This window comes from Orbilia oligospora (assembly GCF_000225545.1).
Source record: "Orbilia oligospora ATCC 24927 unplaced genomic scaffold scaffold00006, whole genome shotgun sequence".
Taxonomy (NCBI): domain Eukaryota; kingdom Fungi; phylum Ascomycota; class Orbiliomycetes; order Orbiliales; family Orbiliaceae; genus Orbilia; species Orbilia oligospora.
The window spans coordinates 210223-223029 of NW_011645563.1; the positions used below are offsets into that span (position 1 = coordinate 210223).

Here is a 12807-nt window from a genome sequence, read left to right on the forward strand (position 1 = left end):
CGTTGGCGACGAAACGGCACTGGCCGAGAAAAAAAAAAGAAAGCCTGGTCGGGGAGAGGACTGTGATGCTGCTAGAATCGAAGGGAGTGAGAAACTTCAAACACGAGTCAAGCCTTGTGCAGTCGATGCTTTCTCTATGAATGGCCCCGGGTGATTTTTAAGCCTACCAGCATGCGCGAAAATGGCCAATCAAAAGGCGGGTGTCTCTTTTTCTATGTGTGTATGTAATATGTACTCTAAGTCAGTAGCGTGCTAGGATCCGGGCCGCTTTTTGCGCCGGGTAGAATCCGTGGTTGGAATGCCAAACTGAACCGTCAGTCAAGCCGGTGGCCAAGTCGACCGTAAAGGTAAGTGGGGATGAGAGAGAATTATTATTAAAATAAAAAATAAAGAAGAGAAGAAGAGAAGAAGAAAAAGAAGTGTGAGAGGTGAGGGTGAGAGGATGAAGGTGAAGGTGAGGGTGAGGGTGAGAGAGACAGAATGAATGATTGGGAGAGTTTCGATGTAGCAGTTCTCTAGCGGCGGGAGGTTTGCATATTATGTCAAAGCAAGGCCTGGTAGTTCTTCCCTTGTCCGGCCGTCTTCTCTTCTCTTCCCTTCCTTCTCGCACGGCTGGTCCGCTTCACACGTACAGCCAGAAGAATTCACTAGAAGAACAAGAACAAGAAACAAGAAACAAGAGCAAGAACAGGAACGGGAACAGCAACAGGAACAGGAACAGGCAACAAGCGCTGTTGGGCCGAATCGGCTCGCACTTGGACTTCTGGGAAATTGTCTCGGCTTTACGGCAGTGTCGGCTTCCTGGCGTCTCTTCTCTTTCCTTCCCAACTGTTTTTTTTTTTTTTTTCCTTCTCAGACCTTGCTTGCACTGCAATGGTTTAGCTTTTATATTAGCTCGACTGGTTTCCCTCGTTTGAATTGATTGTCGGGATGACGAGGGCCAGGTGTAGGTAGGTTGAGCCCGATGGTTCCGTTTGTCGGTCCGATTTCTCCCTCCTGCCACTTCTGGAGAGTTTCCGGTGCCCACGTCTCGCTAAGAAGGGCGTATCTAAGTACCTGTCTATAGTAAGTACTGGAACTTAAGTAATTGTAAGCAAATGAGCAATTGAAGCGATAAGTCCTCTGTGTATATGTGTATAGGTAGGTAGGAGGTAAGTAGGTTAGGTAGTTAAGAAATACTTCAGTGAATACTTGCAGTGGTAAGTAAAGACTTATTTAAGTCAGTAAGTACCTACTTAGTAGTATGATATATAAGGTATCAGACGATACCGATAAGGTTTGGAAGAGGAACAGGAACCCGATGATGCAAATGTAAGGTGATATATACTTACTTACATACCTACTTACCGACAAAACAATATAATACTTAAGTAAGTTCTTAAGTACTTACCTGAGGTCTGTCCTTCCACCAGGCTACCCCCTATTGAGGAGAGGTTTGGATCGAATCCGCACGGGCAATATTCATGGCAAACGACGGTTAAGTTATACGAGGACGGGGGAATGTTGAACGGGCGAAGGTTTTTTTTTTTTTTTTTCTTCCGGGAACGACTTGCTTCGGGGAGGTCAGGTTAACATTCCGAGCCGGTAAAATATATATTGTATGTGTATCCCGTACGAACCAATACAATTCAATATCGACTTGGATCGAATGCCTCGAGTATAATAATACTTTGGATGCTTCATGCATATATAACAGTCAATTGCAAGTCGATACCCGGCGGGAAGTCGAAGAGGTAAGGTATGTACCTAAGGTAAGTACGTAAGATATTCAGATATTCAGCTACAGCGCATGCAATGCACTGCACGGCGGCGTCGGAGCCCTGATCGGGTTATCCCGCCGTTCAATCAACAACCACAGCCCCAACACATTTCATTTCATTTCATCCCATCCTATTACATAGTAGATAATATCAGTTAAAAGCTTATCGATAAGTACTTAAGTATATATCACGAGAACACTTCAATTTAATTCTAATCTCAAGGTAATTAAGTACTTGAGTAAGTAAGTAAGTACTTAAGTCGATGGTTAGGGAGTAGATATATCATCAGTGCACCACAAAGCCAACCAACTACAACTATCGATATCGATATTCTCCCCCAACTGAGGCCCGTATTCCCCCTCCCCCAGAAAAAAAAAAAAAAAAAAAAAAAGTATCCTCGGTCGTTCCGCGTTGATTAAAACGGCTTGCCGTGATTTTACGGTCATCCTTCTTGCGTAACCTCAGCTATGATTTCGAAGTCTGTGGTCCGATCGAACATCTGCACGAACGGAATTCCGGATTTAGAGGTTACGCCGCATTCTCCCTTTCCTTTTTTTCATTTGTTTTGACACATTTCCAACATCTCATGGACACGGGTCTATACTAAAGGTGCCACAAGGGGGTGTGAACTGAGTTAGCTAGTAGGTATCCCTACTTCTTCTTCTTCAGAATTCTTCTCCACCTCCCCTGATCACCCCGACCTCCTCGAGTTCTGCTCGATGATGCCTAGCTAAACCGAAATGTGAATCGATCGTTTGAAGATGGCAAGTGGGGTTGCCCATCATCATTCTAGCATGGGTGAGCTTTGCACAACATATGTACACGTACATGTACTTGGATTAGGTACTTACTTAGGCATATAGCCTCATGTGAGGAACGGTTACATGCCGTATATAGTACAGACCTACCTCCCCCTCCTTCGATTCAATCTAGGGTATCCGGATTGCGACACCATTAATTAATATCAACTCGGGATGGGTTACTACAATCCCCGTCTGATCGATACAACGGCTTCTAGAAGCTCGAAAGAAGCTCTGTTACAGCTAGCTATGTCTTCCTCCTCCTCCTCTCAACCCTGTCTGCACCAATAGGTCGTGGTTGCACCTTGCCGAGTAAACCTCGATCGATTACGAGGAGCCCGGACAACTGCGCACGCTTTGTTCCGGTCACCTGGTTATTTTTAATATCGTCGAGACTGATCAAGATCGCGGCGACAGGGGTAGAAATGTGGTGTCGACATGATCTCGACGGGAGCAGGGGTCTCAAACACGGTGTATGCCACTTCCCGTCGAAACTAATCCTAGGTCATATGCATGGCCACCAGTAATCTAAGCCCATTCGCGTTCGGCTTTTCGGACTCATCCATTATCGCGAAGGGACGTACATATGTGCATCAATATAATTTGCGATTGCAATTGGTGATACCCGAACTCGCAAACTTGTCGCCGACAAGGTTGCTTGCCTACGATCCTTCACCCGACCTAACCTAAGGTTCTTCATCGAGTGTGATCGACACTACCTAATTGTACGGTGGATACAAGCGGGTATCGGACCTGGGCTCTACTAAAATATTACACAATGCTAATGAATCTTCTTTTGAAAAGTTTCTGTGCAAGTACGTATTCGCGAAGTCCAGGCGCGGTAGATTCCAGAGTAACCTTTCAATCAACAAGATCATGATCGCGATCGGGTACGTATATGCATATGTACCGAGGTAGTAATGACGGTAGCCGGAAGACCGCGTATCTGCTACTCAATTTTGGTCAGTCGGTCCATGCGTGGATGGATCCACCGATGTCGAAATTAAAACAACCAAGCAGTACTAGTTTGAAATTTTGAAATCGAAAGTTCTCCTTGGAACAGCACTGGACCGGATCCGAATGACCTGATTTAAGAGTCGTCAATCTTTACAAACAGAATTGTATCGATAAGCAGTAAATTTCAAGTAGTATTGCATTGTATGTGTGTGCACGAGGGATCCAGTCCTAAGCTGAGCTCCAAGGCTAAACCGCCGCAGACTTGAGACCCTTCTCACCCCGGATCCTCTTTTGCCCTTTATTTTATTTTTTGTGCCCCTCCCTTGCTTGGGCCCCGCCTTGGAATACGGTGGGCGGGAGGGCCGGTATGGAAGCATTTACAAGTAGTTACCTGGATAAGTAGTAGTATTCAAGAGCAGTACAAGAGGAAGTTGATACCGAGGTTTGATTCTAACTAGCTGTAATGTTTGCGCCAATATAAATAAACCAAACACACCTCTTACATAAGTCAGTAAGTACTCCGTATGTAAGTACTTAAGTACTTATTGAAAGCTGCACGCACTGCGCCTGTCCAGAATATACAATGCAATCTCGCTACGGTATACGGAGTAAGTACAGGTCCTGCTTGATACACAACACATATCCTGAACAAGATGAATTGTCAACAGTAATGTCACGCAACATTGATGCGGTTGAATTCAGAGCGGAAGGTTTAGGCTTTATGATCAATTCTTAGGACCACAGACCTAGTCAGTTTGGTTAACCACACACCACCCAGACACGCTTTCTCTCTCGCAAGATCTGAGTTAAGAAAATTAAGGAGGCGGTATCTCCATCGATGATCTGCAGGTTCGGTCCGGCCCTTTTTGCTCAAGGTGTAGGTACTTCACTAATCAAGTACTTATCAATTGTGTAAGTAAGTACCTAGGTATTCAAGTGCCTACTTACCTAGGTAGGTACCTAGGGACTTACCAGCCCAGGCTAAGTAGTAAGTAAGAGGTACGCCAATATATACTTCTTCAACACGACCTCGAGCCGTCGACCTATCTACACTCGGATATCGATCCAGAGCTGTGGCTCGTGCGCTGCATTGGCTCACAAACTAGGAATAGTTGGAGCTGATAGTCTCATTGAGTGATCATTGCTGGACTGACACAGGGCATTCTTAAGTAATTGGCGGATAGTATGTATATACATGTATTACAGCTCTTCTATTCAATTGACTCGACATCGGTGCGCTATAGCATTGCATGATGATATATAACTAGTGCACAATCGTTCATAACTCTGAGGCGCTAATCTTATAGAGCCTGGTGCCCTTCTTAAATTTCCTCGCTGTCCGTCAGATGCAAACTGGTAACCGCCACACCTGGATTGTTCCAGATCCGCTGCTTAGTTGCTTGAGCTGCTTGGGACCGGGGAAAAAAGCAAGGCCTTTCCTTTCCTCCTGCACTTATAAGTCCTAAGGCACCGCCAGTCGATAGGCTCCCCTTCCAGCGAATAATGAAGCTGTCTTCCTCCTCCTACTCCTCCTACTCCTCTTCTTCCTCAGTCATTCGAATTCACTGTGCATATCCGGCGACGGAATTTCCGTCTTAACCCGAGTAGCGATATCTCTTCGTAATCGAAAGTGGCCGTATCCCGCAAACTAATTTACATAAGGGGCCTGAAGGTTCACTGCCTCTTCGCTTTCTGGAATCGATTCCAGGATCCAAGTACCAGTTGGCGTGTTCCAGTCTATCGGGTCCTAAAATCGCCGAGCGATCCAGATTCGCCATTTCCTCGCTATTCCGTCGACCCAGCGCCTCGGGTCCTCAGCTCAGGATATCCCTTTGCGCTCCTGTTTCTATTTTGAAATCTGATTTTTAAAACTTTATTCGCCTCGACATCAATATGAGCCGAGGACTCAAAATATCCGATCTCATCGAGGCGGACGTAAGTTCACAATCTATTTGCTAACACTTTCTCTATCTGTGGTATAGCGCGGTGGGGTTCCTCCTCATCTCGCACCACACCCTCAAAATACTTTTGACAGAGCAATGAGGGGTGGCCACCACCACCACCGTCACTTCCTTTGACTGACGTCGATTCGCCTTCCCGTCTAGCCGGCCCCAACTTCTTCGGATGAAGATTCAGCAAGGTGAGCCTGTCCTATTGCTCCAGATTTTTTCTTATAATTTTCATTTTTCCTTTTTCCTGTGTGAACGTGTGTTGCAGCGTCGCTTTCGCAAATTTTGGAGGCCCTGTAACGTTTGTCACTCATATGTACCGGCCCTCCCGAATTGGGGTCTATTGCTCTTCGAAGCTTTTGGGGCGGTCGATATTTGATATTTATCCAACAGCAACACGAAATCTTTGGTGTCGAGAATGCAAATGTGGCTGGTTGGCCAGGTCACGCAACGGATTCTAATTGCCGGATCCGAATTTTCCGTCATAGGAATATTAATATCACACTTAAATGCTGAAGGTATTCGCTAACAATAAAACCAAATCATTAGTTTCGCCGGTTGGAGTCTTACTGAATCCGTTACCGATTATACATATGAAAACGGAAGGCGTTACCCTGGGTCAGTGTTCCGAGAAATACATGCGGGATGACCTTCATGTCGAAAATTATTCTAACGTACCCATAGCTTTGGGACCGATGGTTCTTATATGTACCCGAATGATGAGAGGGAAAGTGAACGCCTCGATCTTCAACATCACCTATTCCGTTTGATGAAAGGTGGTGATTTACACACTCTCCCAAACCCAAAGTTCCGGAAAGTCTTAGATGTAGGAACAGGGACAGGTACAGCTCATGTTTATACTATATCCTAAAAAAGAAAGAAAGAAAGAAAGAAAGAAAGAAAGAAAACCCCTTATTTTGGGCCAAGTTGACAAGAGATGGTTTCTACTCGTATAGGCATATGGGCGATCGACTTGGCAGACGAATATCCTCATGCTAAGGTACGTAGCATAGCGACATTCAACTCTGGAGTATCGACACACTCTGATGTCGGTACTATAGATTCGAGGGATCGATTTAAGTCCAATTCAGCCTGAGTGGGTCCCTGAAAATGTCATCTTCGAGATCGACGATCTTGGTAAGCGTCTTGTCTGACTGATTTGCCTTTCTCGGGATCTAACTAGACGGAGAACAAACATGGAACTTTACATCGCCGTTTGACTACGTGCACATGCGTATGATGTTAGGTAGCATATCCGTAAGATATAATTGAAAATCCTATTAATGGGCAACTCATCTCACTGACCTGGCGAAACAGGACTGGCCACGTCTCATAAAACAAGCTTACAAGTAAGTACGACGAATTTGCCGCGCATTTCCTGAAACTTTTTGGTCTGGAATTCTAATAGTTATTTTCAGCAACCTCACGCCAGGCGGTTGGGTTGAATCACAGGAAGTCCTAACGCATGCCTTCTGCGACGATGGCTCGATCCCAGAGGACTGCAACTGGAAGAAGTGGGAAAAACTTTACGTTGACGCTGCGAGGCAGTGTGGCAGGCCCATAGACATTGCTGCGGACTTAAAGGGATGGTTTGAAGAAGCTGGATTTGTTGATGTTGAGGAGGAAGTTGTTAAATGCCCTCTGGGAAATTGGCCTATAAATCGAGGCCAGAAAGAGAATGGGCGGTTTCTAAAAGCCGCCTTGTCAGATGGTCTGCAAGGCCTCTCGCTTGCAATTTTCACACGGGTTCTCGGATGGAAGGTGAGTTGCACGGGCTCAATCCCCATATAATATTATAATCGTAAAACTAATTCGTGGAATATAGCCCGATGAGGTTGAGGCCTTCATAGCTTTATGCCGCAATGATCTCAACAACAAATCATTCCATGGATACTTCAAGTTGTAAGCCACAACATCCCGAGGTCTTTTCTTACGGCGGACGATTGTTTAACTAACCCCCCTCCTAACTACTAGTTACTTCGTACGGGGGAGGAAACCAGAACTAACAGGAGGCTCGTCGTACCAGTCCTCGAAGTCCCCTGTCCATAGCTCTGATGAATTCCGGTCGTCCACTGGTACACTGGGGTCGACCACGGAAACCCTTTAATGCCATTACTCCCCAGTTTCTGAATTTTATACCCGTATAAAGGTGGTTTTCTTGTTAGCGGTCTATGTATAAATGGGAGCGAATAGTTTGGGTTTTTTGTTCATGGCTGTTGATGTGGGCTGGGCTCGCTCACGGGACTAGACACTTCTCTACTATGAAACAGAACATATCTGTGTTTTGACTAGAATTCAGCACTTCTGGGATTAACACGTAGCAATTTGCCTAGTTTTAAATTTATAATTGTAACTTTCATAACGGTCGATGCGATCCCGAGATGGGCCCCTGCACGTTCGCCAAAATCTTCGACCCTTTTCTACTTGGTTCGAAACAAGCGAAGAATAAGTTCCACGTTAGATCCTTCACCGCTGCTGGCCTCTTTGCAGACAAAATGAGTACACAGTAGCAACTACGCGGCTACTTTCCCCTTACTAAATCTGGGGAAATGAGCCGCGACATGACATCTTTTAACATTAACCAAATTACTACCCTCGATCGCATATAAACTGGAGGTTTCGCCCCCGACAAGTGCACTGAAATGGCCGCATGGGCTAAGGGGACTCAACCCGGATAACCCAAATATCGATCCGCACGCCCTAAAATTATCAACAACATCTTTGGCCACCAATTGGTATAAAAAGTATAGACCTACCATTGCGCGAACAGCTACTCTTTTATTTTGGCTGGCCCGATATATACACTCAGCTCCTTTACATTGAGCCAGTTTCTTATATAATATCCCACTAAAACCCCCTGTTTTTTTTTTCTTTTAGTTTTTTTTGTACATCGCTGGCATGCTCATGAGCATACGCAGGCATACCAGCGCCAGCACACTCCAGGGCAAAGGTAGCGCAATCCCCAAGACCGAGATCAGGACCTATTCCGGGACTCTAGATGTTCAATAGAACTGCATTGCATCTCTTATAAAGAAGCTCTCCTTGTATTTTCGCCTGTAACAGCGCACATAGTGCGGCATAACCTTTAATCATCACTCGAGCTCTAGCCGGCCTCGAATCCATTGCCCAGCCTGCATAGAACTTTTTGTTGTATTTTTCACAAACCAACACAAACCGAACAGGTTTCTAACCCACCGAAATTAATCCTTTTGCTGGTCTTGCTGCCGGATACACGACGCGAAACCCCGTCCGTTGCCCGTTGCCCGTTGCCCGTTCCATCGTCTGCCGGAGCCCTTAAATTCGCTGGGTACGTGCTAATCTGGGGGCATTATCTCTTCAAATCCTCAGTATCTCGATATTCATCTTAGGATCCATCCTGATCTAAACATCATGAATTCCGACTCGGAGACAAACAGGTCAATCTCGTCGGAGTCTCCTGATGTTGGCTTCAGACAGTACCGTCAAATCGATGATCCTAGCAACCTCTCTACCATGCCTGCAAATCCAAAACAAAACGAAGAAACCCCGGAAGTCAAAAACTCACCTAAGGATTCGGATATTAGCTCGGTTCCTCGAGACCAGAATCCGTTTGACTCTACCAATCGAGAACATCTTAAAATGCTCCTTCAGGCTACCTCGACTGAGCATCACCTTCGTAATATTCTCTCGAAACCAGAGTATAAGTATACTTCGGCAGAAGAGAAACAAAGGATAATTGACGAGTCCCTCAAGAAGATGGTTAATCTTGGAGTGATTGATTCACGAATCTTGGACTTTGGTGGCAGGCTTTTTGAAGGCCATCGGAATGCAGTATCGGCCTACCTAGGATCACTTGTTGGGGCGATATCCGGAGGCTCGGTCGAGGCTAAAGCCCTCGAACAAGGTGTGTAAATAGTTCCCAAAGCGTGAACTCGTTGGTTAGAATATAGAACCGTGCTGACAGCTAATTTCTTATGTCAAGCGCTGCAACGTTCCGGCTTAGAGCCGCCGACTGGCTTCCAGGCTCAGACTCCTAGGGTGGGCCTAGATGCACCGGCAAGCCAAGGTGATGAATATTCTGCCATTTTCGGGCCTCGATGGGAAGATCTAGAATGTTTGGGTAGAGGTGGGTTCGGTAGCGTTTGGTCTTGCAAGAATCTTCTTGATGGCGAAGTTTACGCAATCAAAAAGATCATAATCACCGAGCCGTTCCTCCGAGCAGCTCGTATCGTGGACGAGAAGGCTCGTGAAAAGGCATTTGCGGAGCTGCACCATGAAGTGAAAGTTCTCGCAAGGTTAGACCACCCGAACATCGTCCGTTATTATGGCTCGTGGATGGAAAGGATGAGCCAAGATCAGTTCGAGAGGGTGAAGACCGAGCTTTGTCCAGATGCCAGTGAGCTTGAGGATTACACCGAGGATTACACCGAGGACCGTGCTTGGGATTTGAGTGTTTCCGATGAGGTTTCCGGTGAAAACAATTACGAACAAGAAAGCGAAGACGATGATGAAAGCGAAGGCGATGAAAGCGAAGATGATGAAAGTGAAGATGAGGATGAGGATGAGGACAGCGAAGAGCAAGAGAACTCTCAACCTGAGTATTCGGATGGAGATGAGTCAGGTGGGGAGTCATCGGGGAACGGCAACTTGGAAGCCGTATCTCGGTTATCCCTGATGGGCGATGGTAATAAGGACACCGACAGTAGACTGGTTCAGCGAGAAAGCGGACAACTGGCATTGCTGCCTGCACAGCCGAGCTCTCATGTGCACATTTTAAGTATTCAAATGGCTCAATATTCTCTATCTCTCGATGACCTCATCAGAACACCTCGAGAGAATAACTCTTCTCCCAAAGCCTTTGATTTCACATACACCTTCCATCCGAAGACTGCTACCCAGATTATGCTGAGGATTGTCGACGCCGTCGAATACATGCATCACCACAGTCTTGTGCATCGTGACCTCAAGCCAGCCAATATTTTCCTGAAGGTTGAGAAGGGCCCGATTGGGGAGATAAACGGCAGTATTCGCGTTGCTGGTTGTAAATGCAGCCACCGAGGGCACACTTGTCCAGAGGGTGGTGATTGTCTTCCAGGAGACCTCTGCTGGGTCACACCAAAAATTGGAGACTTCGGTCTCACGGCTGACATCAAACGTGTCCTTGGAGGTGATGGGAAACCAGCGCCCCAAGGACCAGTTGGGGGCGGCACAACCCTATACATGCCGCCACCATGGGCTGAGGAGGCGCTTGACGATGTTAAAGATATTGTTACGGGCCACAAGGGTCTCCACCTTGGGGATTCTTACGCCCTTGGTATTATGTTCTTTGAGCTCCTCTACGGCTTCGGCACAGCTACGGAACGAAATATCCTACTCCAAAAAATCCGGGACGCCGCGAGATCAGATGACCCTTTCCCTACCGATTTCTGCAAAAACTACCTTACACTACTCGGAAATGGCCTTATTCAAAAAGTCAAGTCGATTATACTTCGCCTCACTTGTGGGAAGCACAGTAGGTTGTGCATACCTAAGCTCAAAAGGGAACTCGAAAATCTCCTTCCTCTTCTTTGAAACATCTGCCACAATATTTTCACCTTATCCATTGAACCACGCCACTGGCGTTTGAACACTACGAAAGCTAGTCCAATTCTTCCACGGTTGTACGAACTGGGTTCAATCCTGCGTACATTATAATACATGGTTTATTTCACGCCATACATATGGCTTAGCCTGCTTTAATCCAGTTAGCTCCTATGCTTTATCCAAAATCTCCAACCACTGCTCAAGATATTTAGCACTGATATTTTTCTGCAAATCGTTTTGAACTTTGTACCGCGGATTAGCCTCTTTTTCTTCTTCTTTTTTGTATTAATATGCACAAGCGGTGCGGGAACTTACGATGGTGACCTGCCCCCTCTACCACTCTGTACGCAATACCATCCCGTATCCCCTCCAAACCACCAAATATAGTTCTCTCACTCTCACCAGAAATCCAGTTTTGGTCTATATCTCTGCCATCGTTTGTAAATACTTTCGAGCGAACCATGGATGCTCTCTGTTTACGGTATTCGTCTGCCATACGTCCCATTAATTCCAAGCTCATGAGTCTATCACGCTCCGCAGCAAGAATAAAAACCCTTCCACCACCCCAACCTGTGAGATTGGAAAGAACATTTTCTGTTTTAACAAATCGCCCCATTATCTGAATCGGCCACCAGTAACTCAAGTATGGCGACATTTTCTTTTCGAATTCTTTTACTTCCTCTCTTGGAAATTCGTCGCAGAAAAATGCACGATGTACAAGGCTCGTTTTTGATAAAGGCGAGCGCGGATGAAATAGATCCCGGAAATACATTCTAGGAACGAACCAAGGATCAAAAGTGCCCCAGTTCTTGTAAACGCCCCACCTAGATATATTCAATTAGTTTGCAATTGATCAATTGACCTAAGAGCCCGTCGGTCTATAGTGTAACCTTACCCTCCAAAATTCGGTGTTCCAGCTAGGATTACTAATGCTGAAGCTTTAGCATATCCACGATCAAGTAACATCTGACTGAGTCCACCACCATTGCTATGTCCCAACAAGACCGGTAACCCACCACCCCGTCTCTTAACTGGGTCTTTCTTATGAAAATCAGTAACATGTCTTACTCCGGCGGCCACGTCGTGAGCAAGCATAGGCGCTGTAGTTTGGAAGACCGTTTTATAGTACGAGGGACCCCAGCTGTATCCGTGACCTCGAATGGATAGGGCATAGCAAGGGTAACCTCGTTTTGAAAAGTACTCCATCCAGGGGATATAGTTATCCGCGCATCCAAACCCGCCATGTTGAAAGAAAAGAGGTGGCTTGTCCGTATCAATTGATTCTTTCGATATCGTTTTTAATAGCTCGAGTCTCCCATCTGTAGTTTCGATATAATCTCTTGCAAACCCCGTTGGTGGTTCGGGCGCAGGTGCGGTTCTTGGTGTCCACTCGAGTTTCCATTTCCTATCAGCCAGTGCTGGAGACGCAGCTGATCGCGCTGTTGCAAGAGTACGGGCCTGAGACCCCAATTTTGACGGTATTCGTTTGAATGATTGCATTTCTGCAGTCCGGGTCCCTGATAACAGCTATAGCTACTGCAAAACAACGGACAGTCGACAGAAAGTTCTGAAAAACTAGGTATATATAAGCGGCCAATTGATGGGAGTTGAGTTAATCGATCTAAATAGATGAATAGAATCAAAAAAAACTCTTGCGGCTGTGAATCCAGAAACAATTTCCGGTGTGTTCACGATCGAGAGATGCTCGATCGAGCTGAATCTCGACATCGATCCCGTTTTTATAATTTGAACAAAAGCATTCTACGTTACTGACCTCAG

At 46.0% G+C, this 12807-nt stretch overlaps 3 protein-coding genes across 3 annotated transcripts; 2 read left to right on the plus strand and 1 right to left on the minus strand.

The window, feature by feature from the left end:
• Nucleotides 1-5410: 5410 nt before the first annotated feature.
• AOL_s00006g81 (uncharacterized protein) lies at nt 5411-7573 on the plus strand (the record flags this gene model as incomplete). The annotated part of the gene is made up of 11 exons (XM_011119390.1): nt 5411-5452; nt 5623-5657; nt 6016-6084; nt 6151-6308; nt 6423-6466; nt 6528-6603; nt 6656-6723; nt 6784-6815; nt 6885-7227; nt 7292-7368; nt 7441-7573. 11 exons carry the CDS (start codon nt 5411-5413, stop codon nt 7571-7573), a joined length of 1077 nt encoding a protein of 358 aa, XP_011117692.1.
• A 1283-nt stretch (nt 7574-8856) lies between these two features.
• AOL_s00006g82 (uncharacterized protein) lies at nt 8857-11016 on the plus strand (the record flags this gene model as incomplete). Its single annotated transcript, XM_011119391.1, has 2 exons — nt 8857-9349; nt 9428-11016. The coding sequence occupies 2 exons, from the start codon at nt 8857-8859 to the stop codon at nt 11014-11016; spliced, it is 2082 nt and encodes a 693-aa protein (XP_011117693.1).
• A 180-nt stretch (nt 11017-11196) lies between these two features.
• AOL_s00006g83 (uncharacterized protein) lies at nt 11197-12528 on the minus strand (the record flags this gene model as incomplete). The annotated part of the gene is made up of 3 exons (XM_011119392.1): nt 11197-11270; nt 11344-11852; nt 11924-12528. 3 exons carry the CDS (start codon nt 12526-12528, stop codon nt 11197-11199), a joined length of 1188 nt encoding a protein of 395 aa, XP_011117694.1.
• Nucleotides 12529-12807: the final 279 nt, after the last annotated feature.